The sequence below is a fragment of the Chiloscyllium plagiosum genome, chromosome 21, assembly GCF_004010195.1.
Source record: "Chiloscyllium plagiosum isolate BGI_BamShark_2017 chromosome 21, ASM401019v2, whole genome shotgun sequence".
In the NCBI taxonomy this organism is placed as follows: Eukaryota; Metazoa; Chordata; class Chondrichthyes; order Orectolobiformes; family Hemiscylliidae; genus Chiloscyllium; species Chiloscyllium plagiosum.
In genome coordinates, this window is record NC_057730.1 from 13,409,368 (window position 1) to 13,433,595 (window position 24,228).

At 43.2% G+C, this 24,228-nt stretch overlaps 1 protein-coding gene across 10 annotated transcripts in view; it reads left to right on the forward strand.

Moving 5' to 3' along the window:
• The window catches only part of tnrc18 (trinucleotide repeat containing 18), a 179,187-nt gene extending 171,781 nt beyond the window's left edge, over positions 1 to 7,406 (forward strand). For all 10 annotated transcript variants that reach the window (XM_043711267.1, XM_043711266.1, XM_043711269.1 and 7 more), the window contains one exon: positions 1,977 to 7,406. In XM_043711267.1, the coding sequence (XP_043567202.1) occupies positions 1,977 to 2,183 (207 nt within the window). In that variant the 3' untranslated portion in view covers positions 2,184 to 7,406. The remainder of the gene's footprint in view (positions 1 to 1,976) is intronic.
• The last annotated feature ends 16,822 nt before the right edge of the window (positions 7,407 to 24,228 follow it).

The following is a 24,228-nucleotide window of genomic DNA, read 5'->3' on the forward strand; positions in this document are numbered from 1 at the left end:
TCTCCCATCTAATGAACAGAGTCCAAAATTGGAATGAATATTACAAATAACAAGCAACTCATTTCTTTTTCCTGATTATATTCTGACTCCAGAGTTCAGATTAGCAGGGCAGGCGTTGTTATCTGACTGTTACTTGTCATATTTTTACTCATCTTTTGGTTTAGCTTGTCAAACCTCATTCCTTTTTGGAACCTATTATCAAGCAACTGTGTAGCTCCCATTTAACCAGTTATAAAAGGCTGAAGATGTTTTATCCTCCCTACCAACTTGTTTAGTCCTGTTTTACAGGGTTCTGCCTGTCACTCCTCCTCATAGCAGCTACTGTACTAGGCTGCGGTTCTTTGTGAGACCACTTGGTCTCAGTTGTATTCCAGCATCTTGCATAATTGGCCACTAATTGTTATTCATTAATGATCAATGGTAATGAGTGTTGCTCTTCGCTTTTGGTGTCAGAAGCCATGACAAGCAATATAAATCTGATCTTCCTCCAACATCCAGACATCCATCTCCGCCACAGAACACTGCATAGCAATTCTTACCGTACCTGACCTGAAAGTGCTGATGCCAACTGTGGTGTCCTTATTGTCTCAGGATTGGCACCAGTTGGGCTTCTCTCTCTCTCACTCTCTCACACACACACACACTTCACCTATTCACTGGATGTTAACCTCCTGGGCCACTGGGACAGCCTCATGTTTACCCTCATTTTTCAGACTCTAAGCAGAGTTCTCTACAAGAGCCCCAAAATGCCACACAGGAAATATACCAACAGCCATATTGGGGGCAGACAAATAAGATACTTTCCAATACTTCTTTATATGTGTACAAAAGGAGACTGACAAGACCTCCTTGCAAAGAGCAGAGTGGCAGCTCGATATGTTTGCCTTTTCTGTATCTTGACTTTGAGCTATTTCATAGAACAGAATCCCAATAGTGTGGGAGCAGGCCATTCATCCCATTGAGTCCACACCTATCCTCCCATCCCTGTAATCCTGCATATCCCATGGCTAATTCACATGACCTGCACATCTTTGGGCTGTGGGAGGAAACCGGAGCACCCAGAAGAAACCCACGCAGAAAGAGGGAGAATGTGCAAATGCCACACGGACAGTCACCCGAGGCTGGAATCGCACCCCCAGGTGGCTGGTGCTGTGAGGCAGCGGTGCTGACCACAGAGCCACCCCTGGGGAACTAAGCTCCAAGGCCCCATACCCCATGAGCCTCTGATCTCACAGGGCACTGACCGTTTCTCCTTCTCTCAAAACTGGCATTCCCAAATCCCTGGGCCATTTCATGTCACAGTCCGGAATGTGGTAGGATCCAACTTGATGGATTATTCATAAAATCATAGAACCCCTACAATTTGGAAACAGGTCCTTTGGCCCAACAAGTCCACACCAAACATCCGAAGAGTAACGCACCCATATCCATTCCGCTACTCTATTACACTACATTTACCCCTGACTAATGTACCTAACCTACACATCCTTGAACGCTGTGAACAACTTAGCATGGCTAATCCACCTTGGACTGTGGGAGGAAACTGAAGCACCCAGATGAAACCCACACAGGCACAGGGAGAATGTGCAAACTCCACACAGACAGTCGCCTAAGGCTGGAATCGAACCCGAGTCCCTGACGCTGTGAGGCGACAGTGCTAATCACTGAGCCACCATGCTGCCCTCTTCAGGTGCAAGCTGCTGTGCATCACATAAAAGTGGTGCAATTTAAAATGATTGCACCTGATGTCGAGACAGGTTTTGATTTCTTTTTCAGTTGTTTTAGTGTATACAAGAGTCACCAAGCTCCTTTGCACACATTGTCCATATCTAGTGTAAAAGCAAAATACCGATGGGTTGTCTACGTTTGTGGAATAGTGTATTCATAACCAACATGGATACAATGGGGGGAGTGTCAAATGGCTGCCATCCGCCCGGTATGAGTCTGTGATATTGTTCCTTCTCTTGCCCCCTCAGCGTGCTTTGTACCAATCTTCACACATAGACGAAAACGATGTCCAGACCATCTCCCACAAGTGTCAGGTGGTCAACCTTGACCAGTATGAGCTGATGGCCAAGACCAAGAAATACCAGGATAGCGAGGACTTGTACCACTTGGCTGGAACCTATGAGCCAACCACAGGTATGATCTTCAACACGGACGGTGTGCCCATCATCTGTTAAAGTACACAAGAAGGGTTGAGTGGCAACAACAATCCGAGGCCTTCCAGGGAAAATTAAGTAAGGAGGGAACGAAGCATTGGAACTTCCCAGGAGAGGCGACCATGGCTTTCCCTCTTCCGGTCCAGAGTTTTGTTTCTCTTGCCAGAGCGGGCCTTCAGCAGTGCAGGGAAAGTTCGCTGACCTGCGTTCATAACCAGCAAGACTCTCCGCAGGCACAGACTAGAACGGTTTATGCACTTAATAAGAGTGAATAGGATGACGTCATTTTCCTGTCTGGTCGGACCGTTTTTGGGTCACTCGGACTATGCTCCCAGGGTGGGTGGCCACTGCCTGCTAATTGACGTCACGTTTGAATGCAAGAAGGTCAAAGGCCTCCGTTCCACTTATGGTTGAAGAACATCGCCTGTGTTTTTTCGAGCATGTTGACAAGAGAGAAACAGAAGTTTTAGAACAGATACTATATTATTGTATTTTTCTACAGCACAGATCGATTACTTCCTTCTCAGCCTCACTTGCTTCAACTGGGGCCAGGGAAGCACTTTTATGTACAGTTGTCAAAACGGTCTACTCATGTCCTGTATCAAATAGCTGAATGGAGTCTTTTCTAATGACTGTGAAATATGACCTATCAGAAATATGAGAGAGTTAAGCTCTATTTATAGCTCGTGAGATCAATGAACTCTTCCAGGGATGGACAGTTGTAAATTCACAGTGAACTCGAACAGTATTTTGCCAAGGTGACGACTAAGCAAGGAAACCATAGCGTTGATGAAGAGCACTTATTTCACTGCCGAATGCCTTCTAAGGAGAGGGGATCACCGACAATCGAGAGTGAAGAGAGAGATTTTCACATTGTATTTGTGTACATAGATACTTATATGTGTTGTACAGACAATTACAACTAACCTTTGAATGCCACTCGCAGTTCACTCCATATTGGTATTAACTGCAGAGATTCACGTAAAGCCTCTTTTGCAGGGAAAATATGCGACCACTTGCACTTGAATCCACGTCAGTGGAGCTACAGTATACTTCATGTATTGGGAGCCTAGTGCACTCTGGGAATGTGTCCTCCTTGAGCATCTCGCTAGACATGTTCCCACAATGCACTGCACCACTGAGCATCCTCAGTGGAGACAGCTGACCTTTGTGCCCAGAAGTATTCAAACTACATCAAATCCCCCACTAAAAGGATTATCTGTGGCTCAGAATCGATTGGAATTTAGAACATGTCTAAAACTAAATATTGCAGGAGCTTATGTTGAATAACATGAACAAAATTGTAATGCATCAGAAGGTATCTCTGTTGAACAAGTTTGTCTTTTTAAAGCCGTTCAGATATTACCATAAGATGCTCACTGGTGCCTAACATCATTAATCAAAGTCATTTAATCTTTTGCAGTTACAAAATTCAGGCAATGCCTTGATTTTCAGTGGGATGCACAGCTAAGATTGTTTTAGCAGCAAAAGCAAAATGTGGCAAGGATTTTTGACACTTGTCACTTTTGACCAGTCCTTAATTGAAAATAGAAATCAAATTATTTTGCCATTCTTCTCCATGCCACAGTAAGCTGCTCTGAAATGATTCACCCTGAAACATTTTGATTTTCATTGTCATGGTATCTTACTCCAAAAGCTGAATGGTTTGATCTTTTTAACTATACACAAGGTGTTGGAAACAGCAGTGGGCCTGACGATAGGTCTGTAAAAAGGCAAAACTTATTTACACCTGACACAAAAAAAACCAAACTGTCTGAGCTTTCGGAACATGAGTTTTCAGTCACATTATTAGACAGACTGCTTTCTTAAAATGTAATGCACACTTGTCACTATAGCAACCAGTTCTTACGGTACAGCTATCATTTTGTTTCATCACCTTTTAATTAACCTGTAGATTCCCAAGGAATTGCAAATACAATTTTAATTAACACTGAGAAAGACAGTCTAGTTTTATGTGACTGGTGTTTGCTAATTTATTGCAGCTCTTCTGATCGCCTGTGTATCTTTTTTTTTAATTTGAATTCATCAGTGTTTTGCATCTCCAGTGGGGTTTTGTAAATGAAAAGCGTGTCAAGTAGTAGAAATAAAACAAACTTTTGTCAGAATTTTGAATTTTGAATTGGTGAAATAATTAATGAAATTATTTTCGGGCGTATTTCCAAAATAAAGGAAGGCAAGAGAGGCTGGGTAGGAGTACATTTTAGCCAGGCAGTGATGGAACATTGGATAGGAGGAACCAACCTTTATGTACTGCCTATTTTGTTCTCTCTCTCAATTTGAATTTACCTCAGTGCTTTCTAAGGTTCACAATACATTTGTTATCCATTGTGGTAATCTGCTTCATTGTTAGGTAACTACCAGGTTTAAATTGAAGTCCCTCAGTGCTGAGGATAAATCTGTTGTAAGGCAGAGTGCTAAAATTATTGAATCTGTCATGTGGCCAGCAAGACAAGCTTTTGAAGAATTGAATGTTCTGAAAGTGAAGCATTTTGGAATGACTCTGTTTAAACTTTAAAGCGCACGGTTGCTGGTCTATGAAATTGGGTTGTTTTGTATGTTATAGTTGGGTATCTGACTAGTGTTGTGTAACACTGGTCTAGTGCCCTCGTCCCACACTATTAGTTGTGGGCATGTGAGCAGTCTTGTCTAATAATATTTGGAAGGACTGGGATGGGGCAGGGGAGGAGTCAGTTTTAGCCTAACCTTAAGTGAAACTGACAAGATCAGCTGGTTTCCAGCCTGCTTGATTTCTGCTGTCTGATATCACCAGCAAGTGATATTGCATTGAATGAAAACTCAAGTCACCCTAGATCCTGCAGGAATCCCGTCCAATGGATTAGGAAAAAATTGACCCAAATATTTGTGCATGTTCAACTGTAGTTATCAGAAATCTGGGAAAAATGCAGATTGCATTCAGACTGTGGCTGAACAAAACCACAGGTCATATTTTAGGATGTAATCTCTTCATCAGTTGCTGAACCTCCAGCATTTACTGGTTTTCTTTGTTATCTCCCTATTGCCTGCTTCACCCAATCATACTGGAGTTTTTACTTTGACAACCAACACTTCCTTCTTAAGATAGACTCGAACTCATAAATTTGTCCATTCCAAATTCGTCAGGATGACAAATAACGAAAAGCTAAGGGATTGGCCATTCTGATAATATTATCACTTCACTCCTGGCATTGTATCCCTCAAGTCTGTCGCAACAGATCACACAGCATGTGGAAGTTTCGCACAATACCCTGTGCCACACTTCTTTATACAGCTCCTGTTGGAAATAAATGGAAGCTTAGAATAGAGTTCATAATAGAATAAAGAATCCACAATCTGTGGATAAAATTGAGACATTATGAGTAAATCTTTAATTTTGAAGCTCTTGTAATTATATATGTTGTAAAATAATTCTAAAACAGTCTTGCAATTGGTGAGGCTTTAATGGATAAGAATTTTGCAGAATTCTTTTTTTTCCTTTTCAATTTACGTTCCTTCTCATGAGTGTTCCTGCTGTTCCGGTGCTTCCTTGTGGGCACTTGCCCAGATCTCGTTTCCTGTAAGTATCAGGGAGAATCCAGCAAAGTTTACTTCACAAAGTTGACACCAAGACTCATCTCAGTACAGGCAGAGACATGTCCCACTTAGGCACCGGGCCAACAACTGTTGGAACTTTTCGCTTCCATGCGAGTGGCAGACTTAGGCATCAGGAAGCTGGCACCTTAACAGCTGTACACAGCTGCTAAACCGAGAGCGGGCAACCATTTCAGCAGTACTACCCACTGGTGTTGAACACAACTTCATTCTAAACACTACCCACACTTGTCAGCTGGAGTATTTCAATTTAAACCACCATTGTTTCTAACATTGCTTCAGAGCCCTGCTGTTCAGTCACAAGTGTATGTTCCATAACTGACTCTTACTGCAATAAGGACACTGCAGATTAATGTCAAGGGAAGCTGGCTGCAGATGGCCCAAAAAAGGGTCAATGTATAATCTGCCACCTTGTTTAACTAAAAACACTATTCTTTAGGAATATGCTAAGAATGAAGAATAAGCTATGTATTTTGTTTTGCAATGGCATCACAAGTTCTGACATCATTTCGCTGAGGTTAAACAGAAAGATTTGTATTTCCTCGTTTCTTTCAACTGATCAAGATAACTGTACAGTTTCGGGCTGATGGGTGTCATGTAGCAGTTTCCCTGAGACAAGTGACAATATCTTCCACGATATTTCACTAGCTCTCAGGCACTTTGGGAGGTGAGTGAAAGCCACCAGAGAAATCCAGGCTTTTTCAAAAATAAGGATTTCTAAATGATTTAGAGCTGGTGCTGTGGCGGGGTAAAATAAGCAGGCGTTTCCCCATTGGATCTGGCCCACTTCAACCTGAGAGGTACATGCTGGGCATTAAGGGGAAAATAATGACCTTAGCCGAATGCAAAACTTGTGATGTCCGCACACACTTTTTTTTCCCAAGGTAATACATGATGAGCTATCCAAATGCAACTGTCACCTCTTACCACCAGTGATTTCTGGCATTGTGTATGGATTTGAACAGGAAAATCGTTTAAAATGACACTTTAAATCCATGCTATAACCAGCTCCTGCTATAATGTGGAGAATTGTACCAATATTGTAACGAGCCACTGATTTTATTTGAAGAAAGGAGCATTGTAACAATATGATTTTACACAAATGTACCGCTATCCCCTTTCAAAAACAAAACCTCCTCAGTTGTAAAAGTGCAATACTGTTGACTGACTGGATTCTGTAAAGTAGCTGCTAGTGGAAGATTAAAGATTTTTTGTAATTTTGATTACCATGAAAATAGAAAAACAAAGAGCAGGGCAGGAGGCTGGTCCACCTTGAGACCTTGTTCCATGGACTTCCATTAACAGTCAGTGTGTTCTGTTATGTGTAAAACAGTTTTAAAGAAAAACAATAGTTAAAAGGGGTTTAAAAAAATTATTTTGGAAATTTAAAAAGAAAAGCATCAAAACATTTTGTAAATGAGCTGTCGGGGGTCGGGAGGGGGTCATGTTTTGATTCTGTGTGTATAAACATTTAATCTTGCGTGTGTAAGGGGAAACACTGATAGTGTATAAAACTCACTTATGTGGAACTTTTTAATTGATACTTCAGAGTTTTACAAAATGTTCCTTTTGAAGCATTTTAGTAACTCAGATTTTTATACTTTATTCATCAATAAACTGAATATTAAAAAAAAACCATTTGATCGGTGTGAGTTTGAATTCTGCAATGCTTTTATTAAGCAGCAAAGCTGGGGAGAAATTGATCCTACATGTCTCAGGTAATTAATTTCCACTTGATGCAATTAGATAAAAATTCCAGGAGTTGAGCTATAGTCACACAGCGATTGCCAGCATTAATTTGATAAAGCTGGTGGATGCTTTTAAAATGGAGTGATGTGAGGTAAATGCACTAAACCAGGGAAAATTAAGCTGTTGGTTGTGGAACTGTGGGCTTATATTTGTAGATGTTGGAGAGATATGTATTCTGGTATATTCCTACTACTCTCTCTCGAACTCTTCACTACCGCACAGTTCCAGTTACTAACAGCGGATATATTTTCAATAGCAGGATGACAAATGAGATGAAGTGGATAGCACAGCCAGTGGCCATTGAGCCCACTCTGCTATCCAATGGCTTTTATGGCTGTGCTCCAATTTTTCACCTTGCTCCATTGAATCCCTCACCCTCCAACACACATTGCTATCCATCTTGGAAAAGACGTGAGGCCTCAACATTTCACCTCTGCTCTGTAGTACAGCTGGGAAGAAGTGACCCGGCTGATTGTTTTCTCAGCCTCTTGTTTTAGGATTGACACCTCTGGTTTCACGTATACCTGAAGGCGTCGTCCTGGGAACAGTCTGGACCTGACCACACAATCGTCTACTGTAGTGTCCTACTTAACCTCAAGGTGAACTTCCAACCATAACCTCCTCTTTATCTCCTCCATTGTATTGCCTGTCTCCATCTCTGCCTTGCCTCAGCTGGTACGACAATCCTCATCCTTGCCTCTACTATCCAGACATCATTATTCTCTTCAGCTCCTCACAGTTGCTACCCTCCCTAAGATTGAGTGTGTTCAAATCTTTGCTGTCCAAGAACTAGTTCCCTTCCCATCTGCCATTAACCCAGCACCATGAGGTTTGTTGACTGTTTTGGCTCCTGTCTGTGCAAAGCCTCCATTTTACAATTCTAATGCCTGTTTCCTTTTCCCTCTCCCTATCTCTGAAACTTCCTCAGGTCTGATTGAACTCCTCAAATTCTCATCGCTCCACTATTGGTGACCATGTTTTCAGCTGCTATAGCCCAAAGCATAGAATTCCTTGTTTAAACCTCACTTTTGTCATTTCCACATATCTGTCATCTGACAGAATATCACAGTAATTTCTCATTCTCATCACAGCACATGACACGGAGTCCTGTTCAAACAGTGAAGGTGCTATGCAAATGCTTGTAATATAAATATGATAAATGTTCCTTTATCAACTGGTTGAGGAAGCACTACAAAGGCTGTATTCTGAAAGGTACTGGATTGCTTGACAGCATTTGCACATTTACCTACAGATTAGTATGTTACAACTATCCAAGTTGTATGGTGACTCAGTGATTAACACTGCTGCCTCACAGCACCAGGTTTGATTCCAGCCTGTCTGTGTGGAGTTTGCACATTCTCCCCGTGTCTGTGTGGGCTTCCTCCAGTTTCCTTCCACAGTCCAAAGATGTGCAGGTCAGGGTGAATTGGCCATGCTAAATTGCCCATAGTGTTAGGTGCTTTAGTCAGAGGGAAAGTGGGTCTGGGTGGTTACTCTTCAGAGGGTTGGTGTGGACTTGTTGGGCCGAAGGGCCTGGTTCCACACTGTAGAGGTAATCTAATATATAAAAGCACTTCCTGTTGACTTCTGGGTCCTCTCTGTTTATCTGTTTTCTGCTTCCTGCTTGGAGATTCCAGTTTAGGATCTAAATTCATCATTAAGAACTTTTACATCCAAGTGACAGGGCTTTTATATTCCAAGTAGATAAAGTGTAGAGCGAGGTGTTGGTGATGGTTGGCAGGAATGGGGTGTTGTACTAGTGACTGCATGGGCCAGGAGTGGCATTGTGTATGGGTTGTGTTGGAAGAAATCGTTGGACAGTAAAATGGAGCTGGTAGATTTCCAACAAGGCTTTTCAGTCACGTGTATCTCGAGTTGCCAACTCCAGTCAGATGTATTCTTAGAGATTTTAACCTATGATCTCTCACCTCTCACTACCATCATCCAACAACCTGTTCTACGGAAGGGTCACTCGAACTGAAAGGTTAACTCTGATTTCTCTCCACAGATGCTGCCAGACCTGCTGAGATTTTCCAGCAATTCCTGTTTTCGTTTCCGACTTAGGGCATCCACAGTTCTTTCGGTTTTTAACCTGTTTCTTAATCTCCCATAAGAAATAAGATGGACCTCACAGCCTCAGGGACCCGAGTTCGATTCCTGCCTCGAGTGACTGTCTGTGTGGAGTTTGCATATTCTCCCCATGTCTGCGTGGGTTTCCTCAGATGCTCTAGTTTCCTCCCACAATCCAAAGATATGAAGGTTAGGTGGATTAGCCATGCTATATTATCCATAATGTTCAGGGATATGTAGGTTAGATGCATTTGTCAGGGGTAAATGTTGGGTAATAGGGTAGGAGGAATGGGTCTGGGTGGGATACTCTTCGGAGGGTCTGTGGGACTTGTTAGGCTGAATGGCCTGTTTCCATACTGTAGGGATTCTATTCTATGAAAATACATAGAAAATGGAAAGGAAAAGCTCACATCTGCCTGTGTATCCCTTGGTGATCTGTTTTCTCTCTTGGATTGCTGAAAGCAGTGCCTTTAATTCCTGGTGACTCCAGGGTCATCCCAGAGGCTTGGCAACCTGGTGTGTGCCTGTTGGATGGGCCTGACCTCTTTGAGGAGCCTGCCAACTGACAAGTCTCTGGTGACACCTGTCGCCAGTGCTCCATGAGCCAAACTGATGAAAGACTCAGCCGGAGATGGATAACGGCAGCTGATCAAAGTGGAAAGGCCTGTCGTGTCGAGACTATCAGCTCCTAAGCTGATGAAAAGTATATCAGGAGCCGTCAGAATGTCAGGCATCCCTGGGGCCAAGCCTCTCGACCATGAAGGACACCTTCCTGCCAGAAGTCGTGTCTGTGTTCTTCCATTTCACTGCGGTTGTACATCGAATCATCCCTGGGGAAGGCTCAATTCACTGCTGTCTCCTCAAAGATCTTTTCCCTGACAGGCTAAGCATTCCTGGCATTTCTTTTTGATTCCCTGCTTTCGATGGTCTTATCCTGAATCTTCCACGTGCTCCTGGTCAGCATTCATTCCGTGGCAATCAAAGACACTCCCATTCTGTCTCAACGCTAGACACTCCCTCATGCTCTGAGGACAAGTATCATTTAACAGAGGTGTTCAAAATCATCAAGGATTTTGATGAAGTGAACAAGGAGAAACCGTTTTCAGGAGCTGAAGAGTCAGTAACTAGAGAACACTGATATAATACATATGATGCAAGGAGCAGAAGTAATCTAAGGATAATATTTTTAATACATGCATTGGATTTTATCATGTTCTTCTATTTTTTGCAAACTTACCAATCACACAACAAGGATTGGTAAAGAATAAAATGGGTTCTTTCGTTGAAAGTAGGACCGTAGACATGGTAACTGGAAGGTTATGTCAGCACATTTCACTCATAGACCTGCAACTTTATTCAGTTTACAAAGTCATGTGATTATACATCACTTCCTGTTTTGTGACGGACAGCAGTTTAAGAAACAAAAACAGAAGTTGCTGGAAAAGCTCAGCAGGTCTGTCAGCATCTGTGGAGAGAGAAATCAGAGTTAAAATTTCAGGTTGAGTGACCCTTCCTTAGTTGACTCGCCAGACCTGCAGAGCTTTTCCAGCAATTTCTGTATTTGTTTCTGATTTACAGCATCTGCAGTTCTTATGGGGTTTTGTTTAGCAATTTAACACACGCTCTCCAAAGGTACATGCACATCACAACAGTTGCAATCTGGATTACAAAGCCTGAAAAGGTGGTGAAATGAGGTTGAGTGTCAACTTTCAAAAGGGAATTGGATAAATATTTCTGAGTGGAGTTGATATGCAGGGCTGTAGAAAATGAAGGACGAACTATCAATAACATACTTCTTCCAAAGAGCCAGTAAAGTGTGCTAAACAGCTGCCTTCTGCGTTTTATTTCCCCACCCCGTCCCTGAGATAAGATATGTTTAAACAATGGTTGCTAACTTTCTCCTAAATGGTTAAGGGACCCAGGAATTCTTTGTTGCCAAAGATTTCCATTCAGATCCCTAACTTTAATAACAGACTGAGTTTGTCTAATTCCATTGCCTTCCTGCTTAGGAAGACCGCTGATGGTCAAACCCATTGGGAAGGCAGATTGGTCTAAGGAGAAAGACGGTACCTCTCATTAAGTGACTTCTCTTCTCTCTTGTTAGTAGCCACTTGAGGAAGTTGGGGCAGAGAGTATCAGTTGTTTCTCTCCACCATAGCAGGGCCCCATTCTCACTTCCTGGCAAATGAAGTAAATAAGAAAGATTCCTGGGTTGGGATGAGTGACCTGGTTAGGAGGGACTGGGAAGGCAAAGCTAGTTGTGGCCATTCTGTGGCCGCCCAGAATAATATAAAATGGCAGCATACTCCGGAAAACATACCCTGGACTTGGCAGTGTTTGGGGCCAATATTAATGTCCAATCATAGATGGGAAATTAACAGCAGGAGTAAATATAGAAATATAGAAACATTAAGGAATGCATACTGAATATGGGACTGCTGCTATCTTTTGGGTACTGTGTTGTGAGGCTTACATATAATTGTCTTCCAGAAACATAGAACATAGAACGCAGAACAGTACAGCACAGTACAGGCCCTTTGGCCCTTGAAGACACACCAACCTTTTATCCTACTCTAAGATCAAACTAACCTACATAACCTTCAGTTTACTATCATCCATGTGCCTATCCAAGAGTCGCTTAAATGTCTCTAATGTATCTGACTCTACTACAATTGCTGGCAGTGCATTCCATGCACCCACCAGTCCCTTTGTAAAGAATCTACCTCTGACATCTCCCCTAAACCTTCCTGCAATCACCTTAACATTATGCCCCCTCATTTCCGCTCTGGGAAAAGGTCTCTGGCTGTTTGCTCTATGTCTTTCATCATCTTGTACACCTCTATCAAGTCACTTTTCACCCTTCTTCACTCCAATGAGAAAAGCCCTAGCTCCCTCAACCTTTCTTTATAAGACATGCCGTCCAGTCCTGGCAGCATCCTGGTAAATCTCCTCTGCACCCTCTCTAAAGCTTCCACATCCTTCCTGTAATGAGCCAACCAGAATTGAATGCAATATTCCAAGTTTGGTCAAACCAGGGCTTTGTACAGCTGCAGCATAACCTCGCAGCTCTTAAACTCAATCCCCTTGCTAGTGAGAGCCAACACACCATATGCCTTCTTCACAAGCCTATCAACTTGGGTGGCAACTTTGAGGGATCTATGGACATAGACCCCAAGACCCTCTGTTCCTCCACACTGCCAAGAATCCTGCCTTTAACCCTGTAATCTGCATTCAAATTCAATCTTTCAAAATGAATAACTTCACACTTTTCCAGGATGAGCTCCATCTGCCACTTCTTAGCCCAGCTCTACATCCTGTCAATGTCCCGTTACAACCTACAACAATCCTCCACACTATCCACAACTCCACCAACTCTCGTGTCATCAGCAAAATTACTAACCCACTTCTTCATCCAAGTCATTTGTAAAAATCACTAAAAGCAGAGATCCCAGAACAGATCCTTGCAGAACACCACTGGACATCAAGCTCCAGGCTGAACACTCTCCACCTACTACCACCCTCTGTCTTCTATGGGCCAGCCAATTCTGTATCCAGACAGCCAAATTTCCCTGTATCCCATGCCTCCTTACATTCTGAATGAGCCTACTAGGGGGAACCTTATCAAACGCATTGCTAAAATCCATATACACCACATCCACCGCTCTACCTTCATCAATGTGTTTTATCACATCCTCAAAGAATTCAATAAGGCTTGTGAGCCATGACCAGCCCCTCACAAAACCATACTGACTGACTACCTCTAATCAAGCTATGCTTTTCCAAATGATCATAGATCCTGTCTCTCAGAATCCTGTCCAATAATTCCCCCACCACTGACATAAGACTGACTGGTCTGTAATTCCCAGGATTATCCCTATTCCCTTTTTTGTAAAAGGGAATAACATTTACCACCCCCCAATCATCTGGTACTACTCCAGTGGATAGTGAGGATGCAAAGATCATCGCCAAAGGCACAGCAATCTCTTCCCTCGTTTCCTGTAGTAACCTTGGTATATCCCGTCTGGCCCAGCGAACTGTTCTATCCTCATCATATTTAGCAGTGAATAGAGCAAGGAGCTGCCAGGTTTATCAGGCTTAAACATTTTATAAAGCACTCCTTGTGGGACAAGAGGAATACGAATATCCACCAAGTTAAACCTGACATCATCTCCACAACACCTGCCAAACATTACCCCCTCAAGCAAGATGTAGCTGTTGAGGCTCCCAATCCAATCTGATCAACTAGATGCCCCATGTCTCCCTGTACCAAGCACTAACCTGCTCTACGCGGCCCTCTCTGCATTCGAGCCTCGATCTTTCCACCTCCTCGCTTTCATTCCCTCCTCACTCCTTACAAAGCTGTAATCTCACCCAATTACTTGGGACTGTCCCACAGCTGAAGCCTTGTGTAGCTAACTTTCCTACTGTTTTGCTAGCTCGGATGTGAAATCCTTTAGTCATGTTCAGCAGCACCGCCTAGATCTTAGGATTTCTGTGTTACCCTCCCCCTATTGTCGAACTCTCTTCACCAATCTCTCTGGATCTATTTATTTCTTAACAATGTTGTCAGTTGAGGCATTGGGAGATGCTAGTGAATCAACACTTTATTAAAACTGCATGAAACTTTCTTCGTAATAACTTTTTGCTTATCTGTGATAATCTGTAGCTGCAAGTAATGGAAATTCTATAATAAATCCGTGGAACAGGTAGGATTCATAAATCTATCAAACCTCCCATTTATGACTGTGTGGATATCTTGATTGTTTTATTGTTTAATATTGCATACAAAATATTCCCTCATTTCAGTAAAAAAATAAAAGCCAACCTTGCAATGTGAATCTTGTAGGTCACTTATCTTGAATCACTTAATTTTATTTGACATGAAGCAGATGTCTGCAGAAACAAATTAACAAATTGAGATTAAAACAGCAAAGTGATGACTAAATAGTGATAAAGAAATTTTGATTTTGCACAGCACTTTCCATGACTTCAAAATTCTCCAAAGCACTATGCAATAAAGTGAATACTTATGAAATGTATTTGCTGTCCCAGCATACAAAACACAGCAGCCAATGTGTGTACAGCAATTGCCCATAAATGGCAAGGTGATAATGTCCATTTAATCTGTTGGTCAAGGGATCCATAATCGGCCAGAGGGTATTGTGTAGCTCAGTTGTCGGAGCGGCTGGTTTGCAATGCAGAGTAATGCCAATAGCAAGGGTTCAATGTCTGCACTGGCTGATGCTATCACCCTCTTTCTCAACCTCTCTACCCCCGCCTGAGGTGTGGTTACTCTCAGGTTAAACTGCCACCAGCCGTCTCCCCAATAACAGAGTAGTCCTATGGCCTGCTGTGACTATGGCAACTTTAACCTTTTACATATTGACCAGGCCATGGGAATAATACTTCAGTTTGTCTTTGAAATAGAGCCATGGGATCTTTCATCTCCATTGACAGGGTCAAAAGGATTAAGAAAACAGGCCTCAATTGAATATAATCACCAAAACACAACTTCAGTGTCAGTCCAGACATTCAGTTTTAGCGGTGGCACTTGAACTCACAATAATGCAACCACTGAGCCATCTATAAACATCTATACAACAGTTACACTTTCCAAACCTTTAGGAAAATCAATAACCAGTTTATGTGGTCTAGGGCCATCACTGAAATGCCTTGCTAAGTCACTGCTTTCCACAATGTCTAACACGTAAATCAATCACGTAAAATATATATTTTAGCCAGTGCCCATCTTGTTTAAACCTCTCTCCACTGCTGTCTCTGCAGTCCATGTCCTCATAGGTCACGAGACACAGCAGGAGGTCAGGGAGCTCTGAGTTGCTATGTACAGGGTTAGTCTTTAAAGGAACAATTTGTTAATCTTCAGGAGATATGATGGTAAATGCTTTCCATTCGAAGACAAAGCCATCAGACTGAGCAGGGCCTCACGTGGATGGTTGCTGGTCCTTGCGTCAGTCTGGTGCTTCCGTCCCCTGTCCTTCTCCATTCACCATTTAGCAGCATTTAGTGTGGGTCTCACATCCCACCATTCATTTCAGGTGCTCAGACTGGCTCTCTCATGCCAGCCCTTGTTAGAGAGTGCCCCCCCCAGAGGCAACTTGTTAATTGCACTGCCGAGATCATGCCTGCTGCTCCGCCTCTGTGATCCCTGCACATGCAAATCATTGTGATATTGGGATTGGCACACTAGGGATGAATCTCAGACCCACGTCCCATCTTCCTTCTTTTACAACAAGTCTGATCTGACTGGCACAGCAAGATATTGAATGCTGGACTGGTGCAGTGGGACAATGGTTATTGTTAGGACATCAAAGGAGTAGAAACTGTTTACAATGGCAGGCGCATGTCCTCCAGGAATGTTGGAATGATAATGGCAAAACAAATGACACCTGGTCTTCAAGAAGTTAAGAATGGTGGCTCAGTGGTTAGCACAGCTGCCTCCCAACACCAGGGACCTAGGTTTGATTGCAGCCATAGGTGACTGATGGACTTTCAACATGTTCCCCGTTTCTCCAAGGGATGCCTTTCACAGTCCAAAGATGTATAGTTTAGATGGATTGACCATGCCAAATTACCCGTTGTGCCCAGCGAGTACAGGCTAGGTGGTTAGCTATGGTAAGTGGAGTTGGCGGGGAGAAAACGAGCCTGGGCGGGATGCTCTTCAAGGAGTTGGTGTAGATTTGATGGGCCAAATGGCAACTATCTAAACTGTAGGGATTCCATGAACTCAGTCTATACCGAGTTGACATCAGTTCAAGTGGCGTTTGTGCAATGAGCTTCTGAAGGACAGTATCCAGGTTGCCATTGTCTCCTGTATTTTGAACAGGTAGAAGCGGTGGATGGACATTAATCAGATAAATGCTTCAAGGAATCATCACAGCCATGATGAACCATTTTTCACCTTGTGTGCTGTATGAGTCAACAATTTGAATGAACTGAAATAAATTAGCAAGTGAGGAATCTGTACCAAGTTTCCTTCTTTCCCATTTGGCCAATCCTTTGCTGCCCATAGCATCTCCTCACAACAACCTGAGCTGCAGTAACCTTAGCTTCAAAAACTGGGATTCAAACATCAGCAGAAGGAGTGGGAGAGAGGCGTAGGTAAAGTTCCTGGACAAGATGAAGGCAGGAAGATGAATCTAGGAGAAACACCCATATTATAGAGGAGGAAGTGCTGAATGCCTTGAAACACATAAAAGTGGATAAATCCTCTAGACCTGATCAGGTGTACCCGAGAACTCTGTGGGAAGCTAGGGAAGTAATTGCTGGGCCCTTGCAGAGATATTTGTATCATCGATAGTCACAGGTGAGGTGCCGGAAGACTGGAGGTTGGCTAACGTGGTACCGCTATTTAAGAAAAGTGGTAAGGACAAGCCAGGGAACTATAGACTGCTGAGCCTGACATCAGTGGTGGGCAAATTGTTAGAGGGAATCCTAAGGGATAGGATTTATATGTATTTGGAAAGGCAAGGACTGATTAGAGATAGTCAACATGGCTTTGTGTGGGGGAAATCATGTCTCACAAACTTGATTGAGTTTTTTAAGAAGTAACAAAGACAAGTAATAAGAGCAGAGTGGTAGACATGATCTATATGGACTTCAGTAAGGCATTCGACAATGTTACTCATGGAAGACTGGTTAACAAGGTTAGATCTCATAGAATAGAGAGAGAACTATTCATTTGGATACAGAACTGACTTGAAGGAAGAAGACAGAGGGCGATGGTGGAGGGTTGTTTTTCAGACTGGAAGCCTGTGACCAGTGGAGTGCCACAAGGATCGGTGCTGGGTCCACTACTTTTCATAATTTATATAAATGATTTGGACGTAAACATAAGAGGTATAGTCAGTAAGTTTGCAGATGACACAAAATTGGAGGTGTAGTGGACAGCGAAGAAGGTTACCTCAGATTACAACAGGATCTTTATCAGATGGGCTAACGGGCTGAGAAGTGGCAGATGGGGTTTAATTTAGATAAATGCGAGGTGTTGCATTTTGGAAAGGCAAATCAGAGCAGGACTTATACACTTAATGGTAAGGTCCTGGGGAGTGTTGCTGAACAAAGAGACCTTGGAGTGCAGGTTCATAGCTCCTTGAAAGCAGAGTCGCAGCTAGATAGGATAGTGAAGAAGGAATCTGGTATGCTCTCCTTTATTAGTCAGAACATAGAATATAAGAGTTGGGAGGTCATGTTGTGGCTGTACAGGACATCGGTTAGGCTACTTTGGGAATACTGCGTGCAATTCTGGTCTCCCTCCTGTCTGAAGGATGTTGTGAAGCTTGAAAGAGTTCAGAAAAGATTACATGGATGTTGCCAGGGTTGGAGGATTTGAGATATAGGGAGAAGCTGAATAAGCTGGGCTGTTTTCTCTGGAGTGTTGGAGGCTAAGGGGTGACTTTGTAGAGATTTATAAAATCATGAGGGGCATGGATAGGGTAAATAGACAAAAGTCTTTTCCCTGGGGTGGGGGAGGAACAGGTCCTTCAGCCCTCCAAGCTTGAGCCGATCCAAATCCACTGTCTAAACCTGTCGCCTAATTCCTAAGCATCTGTATCCCTTTGCTCCCCACCTACTCGTGCATCTGTCAGGATGCATCTTAAATAAATCTACCATACCTGCCTCTACTACCTCTGCTGGCAACGCGTTCCAGGCACCTACCACCCTCTGTGTAAAGTACTTGCTGCATGTATCCCCCTTAAACTTTTCACCTCTTACTTTGAAAACATGACCTCTCATTATTGAATCCTTCACCCTTGGAAAAAGCTTATCTCTATCTACCCTGTCTATACCCTTCATGATTTTGTAGACCTCAATCAGGTCCCCCCTCAATCTCCTTTTTTCGAATGAAAACAATCCTAACCTACTCAACCTCTCTTCATAGCTAGCACTTTCCATACCAGGCAACATCCTCGTAAACCCTCTCTGCACCCTCTCCAAAGTGTCCACATCCTTCTGTAATGTGGCAACCAGAGCTGTACACAGTATTCTAAGTGCGGCTGAACCAATGTCTTGTACAATTTTAACATGAAATGCCATCTCTTATACTCAATACCCTGTCTGATGAAGGCAAGCATACTATATGCCTTCTTGACCACTCTATCCACCTGTGCAGTAACTTTCAGGGTACAATGGACCTGAACTCCCAGATCTCTCTGCTCATCAACTTTTCCCAACGCTCTTCCATTTGCTCTTCCATAACTCGCTCCAGAATTAAACTTCCCAAAATGCATCACTTCACATTTGTCTGGATTGAAAGCCACCTACCACTTTTCCACCCAATTCTCCAGTCTATCTATATTCTCCTGTATTCTTTGACAGTCCCCTGTGCTTTCTGCTACTCCACCAATCTTTGTGTCATCTGCAAACTTGCTGATCAAACCAACAATGCCCTCTTTCAGATCAGTTAGGTATATTACAAACAACAGTGGCCCCAACCCTGACCCCTGTGGAACACCACTGGTCACCTTTCTCCATTTCGAGACACTCCCTTCAACTACTACTCTCTGTCTCCTGTTGCTCAACTAGTTCTTTATCCACCGAGCTAGTGCACCCTGCACACCATGTGACTTCACTTTCTCCATTGGTTTACCATGGTGAGAGGGGAAAGATATAAAATCGACCTCAGGGGCAACTTTTTCATACAGAAAGAGGTGCATGTATGGAATGAGCTGCCAGAGGAAGTGGTGGAGGCTGGTACAATTACAGCATTTAAAAGGCATCTGGATGGGTACATGAATAGGAAGGGTTTAGAGGGATATGATCCAAGTGCTGCCAAATGGGACTAGATTAGGTTAGGGTATCTAGTCAGCAAGGACTGAAGGGTCTGTTTCCGGGCTGTACATCTCTATGACTCTATCTGGATGGTAACTAGTCAGTCTGTTTAATGGAAGTTTGCATCTCCTGCCTCTTTCATGATTCCCAGCAAAAATCTCTGAAATTCTCACTGCTGATTTAAAATAAGTTCACAATGGTTGTGGTCAACTTCGCTCAGTCATAATGATACAGCAGCAGTCAACTCAAGATGCTGCTTTTCCATTCAGAAATGGATGCCAGATGAAGACAGTGTGAGAGCAAGCACCTCATTCAGCTCACCATCAGCACTGAGACCCCTCCAGCTGGCTCTCCTCCTGTGGCTACAACCTCAAGCCAAGCACCACTGCAAGATATGCCCTCTAACCATAAATCTACGTAAGACATGGCTTGCAGCCAAAGCAAAGTTCCATGAACTGTCAATAAGTACCCAGGAACAGCACTCCAAAATGAGCATTTTCCAGACAAAAAGGTGCAAAATTTAGCAGCAATAAAATAACTGGATTAACTAGTCACAGAATTAAACCACAGGGTTCAGCAGGGGCGGCATGGTGGCACAGTGGTTAGCACTGCTGCCTCACAGCACCTGAGACCCGGGTTCAATTCCCGGGGCCTGTTTCCACACTGTAATGTAATCTAATCAATGAAAATCACAATACATACTTTTGCATTTACTGACATACAAATTTACATGTATTCACATTGCTGTCTTTCCCAACATCTCATAACATATTTCTTATTCTGTTTGTGCAATAGTTTTGCAAACTCATACTCTAATAATCTGTGAACCCTTATAATAATATCAAGGAACACAACTTAATCAAGACCACACTATTGTAACCATTACTGATTATGTAATTTGTGCATAAATCTTATAAAACTACTTTATTTAAATTAATTTTCAATTACTCATTCAAATTGTGAATGAACAATTGAGATATGTGAAAAATATTGTGTTTTTGCAAACATACGTTATTTCTTCAATGACTCAAGACTTGTTGGACTATCCACCTCATCATTAGATCATGAAAGCACACACAACATTGCCCTGAATGTGTTTGCATTCATTTTTGCTAAATTGAAGGGACAAAACATTAAATTTAAAATTCTAATGATGAACACATAGCATTGCGTCATATGAACCATAAAAGCTACTAAAATGTGCATTTTATCTGGTGGATCTCCTGTGAAAAGTAGGGAACTGTAAATATCCTCCATTTTCACATTCAAAGCTTGACCCATGAATGTGAGGTGAACAGAGGGATATGTAAGTCATGGGCCATAAGTAGGGAGTCTAAGTAAGACTCTGTTCCTGTGTTGTGTTGTATTGTGTTGTACTAAAATACAGCTATAATTATAAATGCAGAATATTCATTTTTGCAAGGTAAATGTAGATAGGGTTGCACAAGGCTGAACATATGCCTAGAAAAACAGTCGTTGTTAACTGAGCCCTCTCCATTTCTTATCGCCTTCTCAATGACTCTGACTGGCCTTGATAGATTGGCCAGCATTAACCAACACACATCTCTCAGGGGGAATTCACTCCATGAAAACACAAGTTTGGCCACGTAAAAATTCTGAATTCAGTTGCAAACCTCACAAAATGTCAGTCATATATAAGTCACTTTTTTTTATTCATTTGTGGGACCTGGGCATCGCTGGCCGGCCAGCATTTATTGCGCATCACTGCTTGCCCTTTAGAAACCACTCTTGAACCACTGCAGTCCATTTGCTGTGGGTTTACCCACTTGTTAGCACTTGGAGGGGTTTAGATGAGTAACACGCTTAGGGGAAGCTAGATAAATGCAGGCAGTAAAAGGATTGGAAGGATAATTGATAGAATGAGGTGAAGGCACTTTGGTAGGAAGAATAGAGGCATGGATTATTTTCTAAACGGGGAGAACATTCAGAAATCTGAAGCGCAAAGGTATTTAGGAGTCACACCCCATAAGCGGGGTGAGGGCGGGGGGCATGGTGGCTCAGTGGTTAGCACTGCTGCCTCACAGAGCCAGGGACTTGGGTTTAATTCCTGTCTCAGGCGATTGTCTGTGTGGAGTTTGCACATTCTCCCCGTGTCTGCATGGGTTTCCTCCGGGTGCTCTGGTTTCCTCCCACAGTCCAAAGATGTGCAGGTCAGCGTGAATTGGCCATGCTAAATTGCCCATGGCATTAGGTGCAATATTCAAGGTAAATGTAGGGTGGGTTATTCTTCAGAGGGTCGGTATGGACTTGTTGGGCCAAAGGACGTGTTTCGACACTGTTGGGAATCTAAACTTGCAGGTTGAGTCAGTAGTTCAGAAGGCAAACACAATGTTATTCATCTCAAGAGGACGAGAATATAAAAGCGGGTATATACTTTTAAGGCTTTATAAGGCTCTGGTCAGACCACATTTAGAGTATTGTGAGCAATTTTGGGCCCCATACCTCAGGAAGGATATGTTGTGGAGATATTCAGAAATAGATATGCATGAAAACTGATGTAGACCTGTTGGGTGAAAGTGTCCTTATCTATGCTGTAAAATGCTTGGATATTCTACACAATATGCAATGCTGAGGTAGAATTCACATCAAAAATAGAGAAAGCAGGACACAGACACACAGCGAGCCAGTCAGCCTCCCGAGAGAGAAAAAGCAGTCGATATATTGGATCACTCTTCACCTGGACTGAAGAATGAGAGATGGACAGGCTTTAGATGAGAAAAAGGGAATGGAGAGCAGGCAGGAGAAAAACAACAAGGAAACACAGAATGTCACTGGAAAGAACTTAGATTGGATTAAACACTCCAAATAGTTTGAGCCAGCTGCTTATACACTGGGAGTTGGTTAGTTCAGTTGGCTGGATAGCTGGATTACAATGTTAAGTTATAGTGAAGTGTGGGTTCAATGCCTGTCTCATCTGAAGGCTCAACCTCACTGAAGGTTTGGAGACACTCTGGTGTCTCTCTCTGTCTAATGACAGAGCAGCCTCTGGCTGGCTTTCACACTTTGTTAAGATGTGTTTCTTGTGGGCTGCATTAGGGATTGAGTAATTTCCCCTCACAACTAGGCTGAGAGTCCTCTCCCCTGGAAGTGAATGGGATTGATTTTGTATACATACATTGTATATAACTCCACTCCTGAGCTACTGCCTCCATTCCTCTTCCTGGCAAGAGTCTGAGATTAAGCCAGTTGGTTTGTAAATGTAGCACACATTGAGGTTCTGACCTCTTATACACGCTATCACTAAGGTCAGCTATTTTTGCCTGGCTTCACCCCATCCTCAGCTCACCTGCTGCTGAAAGTTTCAGCCATGCCTTTGTTACATCTCACCATGACCATTTCAAAGCGTTCCTGGTTGGTCTTCCACCTTTCATTCTCCAGCTTGAAGTCATCTGAAACTCTGCTCTCTGTGTCTTAACTCACAGCAAGTCCTATTCACCTATTGCCCCTGTGCTCACTGTGATGTATACTGATTTCCCAGGAATGCCTTGATTTTTAAATTCTCATGCTTTTTTTTGGCTTTTGCTGCTTATGTCTCTTATTACCATTAGTCCAAGTTACCGATACCACATACCAATGAAGTCTTCAGCAGAAAATAGTCTGAACTTTGATGAACGGAGTAAGTTTATTATGTAGCACTTTCCCGTGGCTAATCCATCTAACCCACACATCCCTGAACACTATGGGCAATTTAGCATGGCCAATTTGCGTAACCTGCACATCTTTGCAGGAAAGTTCAGGCGGAAGTTCAGGTTGAGCGCAAAGCTGGTCGGGAAGGTAAGTGATTGCTATATAAAGAAGTTACCTCGACGCCAAAGATCTTTTCGCAGCAGAGAGCGGCGGGAGCTGGGTGGCAGTTCAGGTGGAGCGCAAAGCCGGTCGGGAAGGTAAGTGATTGCTATTAGAGTGGGGGTGTGTTCTAAACCCCCGGTCCTACAAAGTAGGGTCTCCCTCCCTCCCTCCTCCTCTAACCTAAATTAAGAGTCCACAGACTTGCCACAAAAAGAGGGTCGAAGGAAGTTTGGATCGAAGAGTGAGGCTTCAGCTCAGGAGTCTTTGACAAGGAGGTTGAGTGAAGTGATTACGCCACAGTTGAAGAGGGTGAAGACATGACTGCCCAGCTGGTTCAGTGCGCTACGTGCGTGATGTGGGAGGTCAACAACTCTGGTGTGTCTGGCTTGTATATTTGTGGAAAGTGTGTGCACATTCAGCTACTGACAGAGCATATTGCAGCACTGATGAAAGAACTCGAGGACCTTAGGCTCATCCAAGAGAACGAGATCTTTCTGGACAAGACCTTCAGTGAGGTTATTATACCAATCATGCCAGAAGAGAGCAGAAGAGAGCAGACGATGAGGAAGGCAAAGAGGACACAGGTGCAAGAGACCCCGGGAGAAGTACCTGTCAGGAACAAGTTGAAGCTTTTGGAAACAGTAGAGACTGATGACACTGCCAGTTCGCAAGGCGGCCAGGTCTGTCAATCAAAAGTTGGCGTGGAGACAGAGCGGAAGAGTCGGACATAGGGGACTCCATCGTGAGAGGAACTGACCGGGGTTTTTGTGGCAGCAGACGGGATTTAAGGATGGTGTGTTGCCTTCCTGGTGCCAGGGTGAAAGATACCGCGGACAGAGTGCAGGAAATCCTCAAGGACGAGGGTGAAGAGGTGGTGGTACATGTCGGCACAAATGATGTCGGGAAGAAGAGGAAGAACATACTACAGCGGGACTTCAGAGAACTAGGAAGAAGGCTGAAAAGCAGGACATCCAGGGTGGTTATCTCCGGTTTGCTTCCAGTTCCTCGGGCTGGTGAGGCCAGAAACAGGGAGATAATG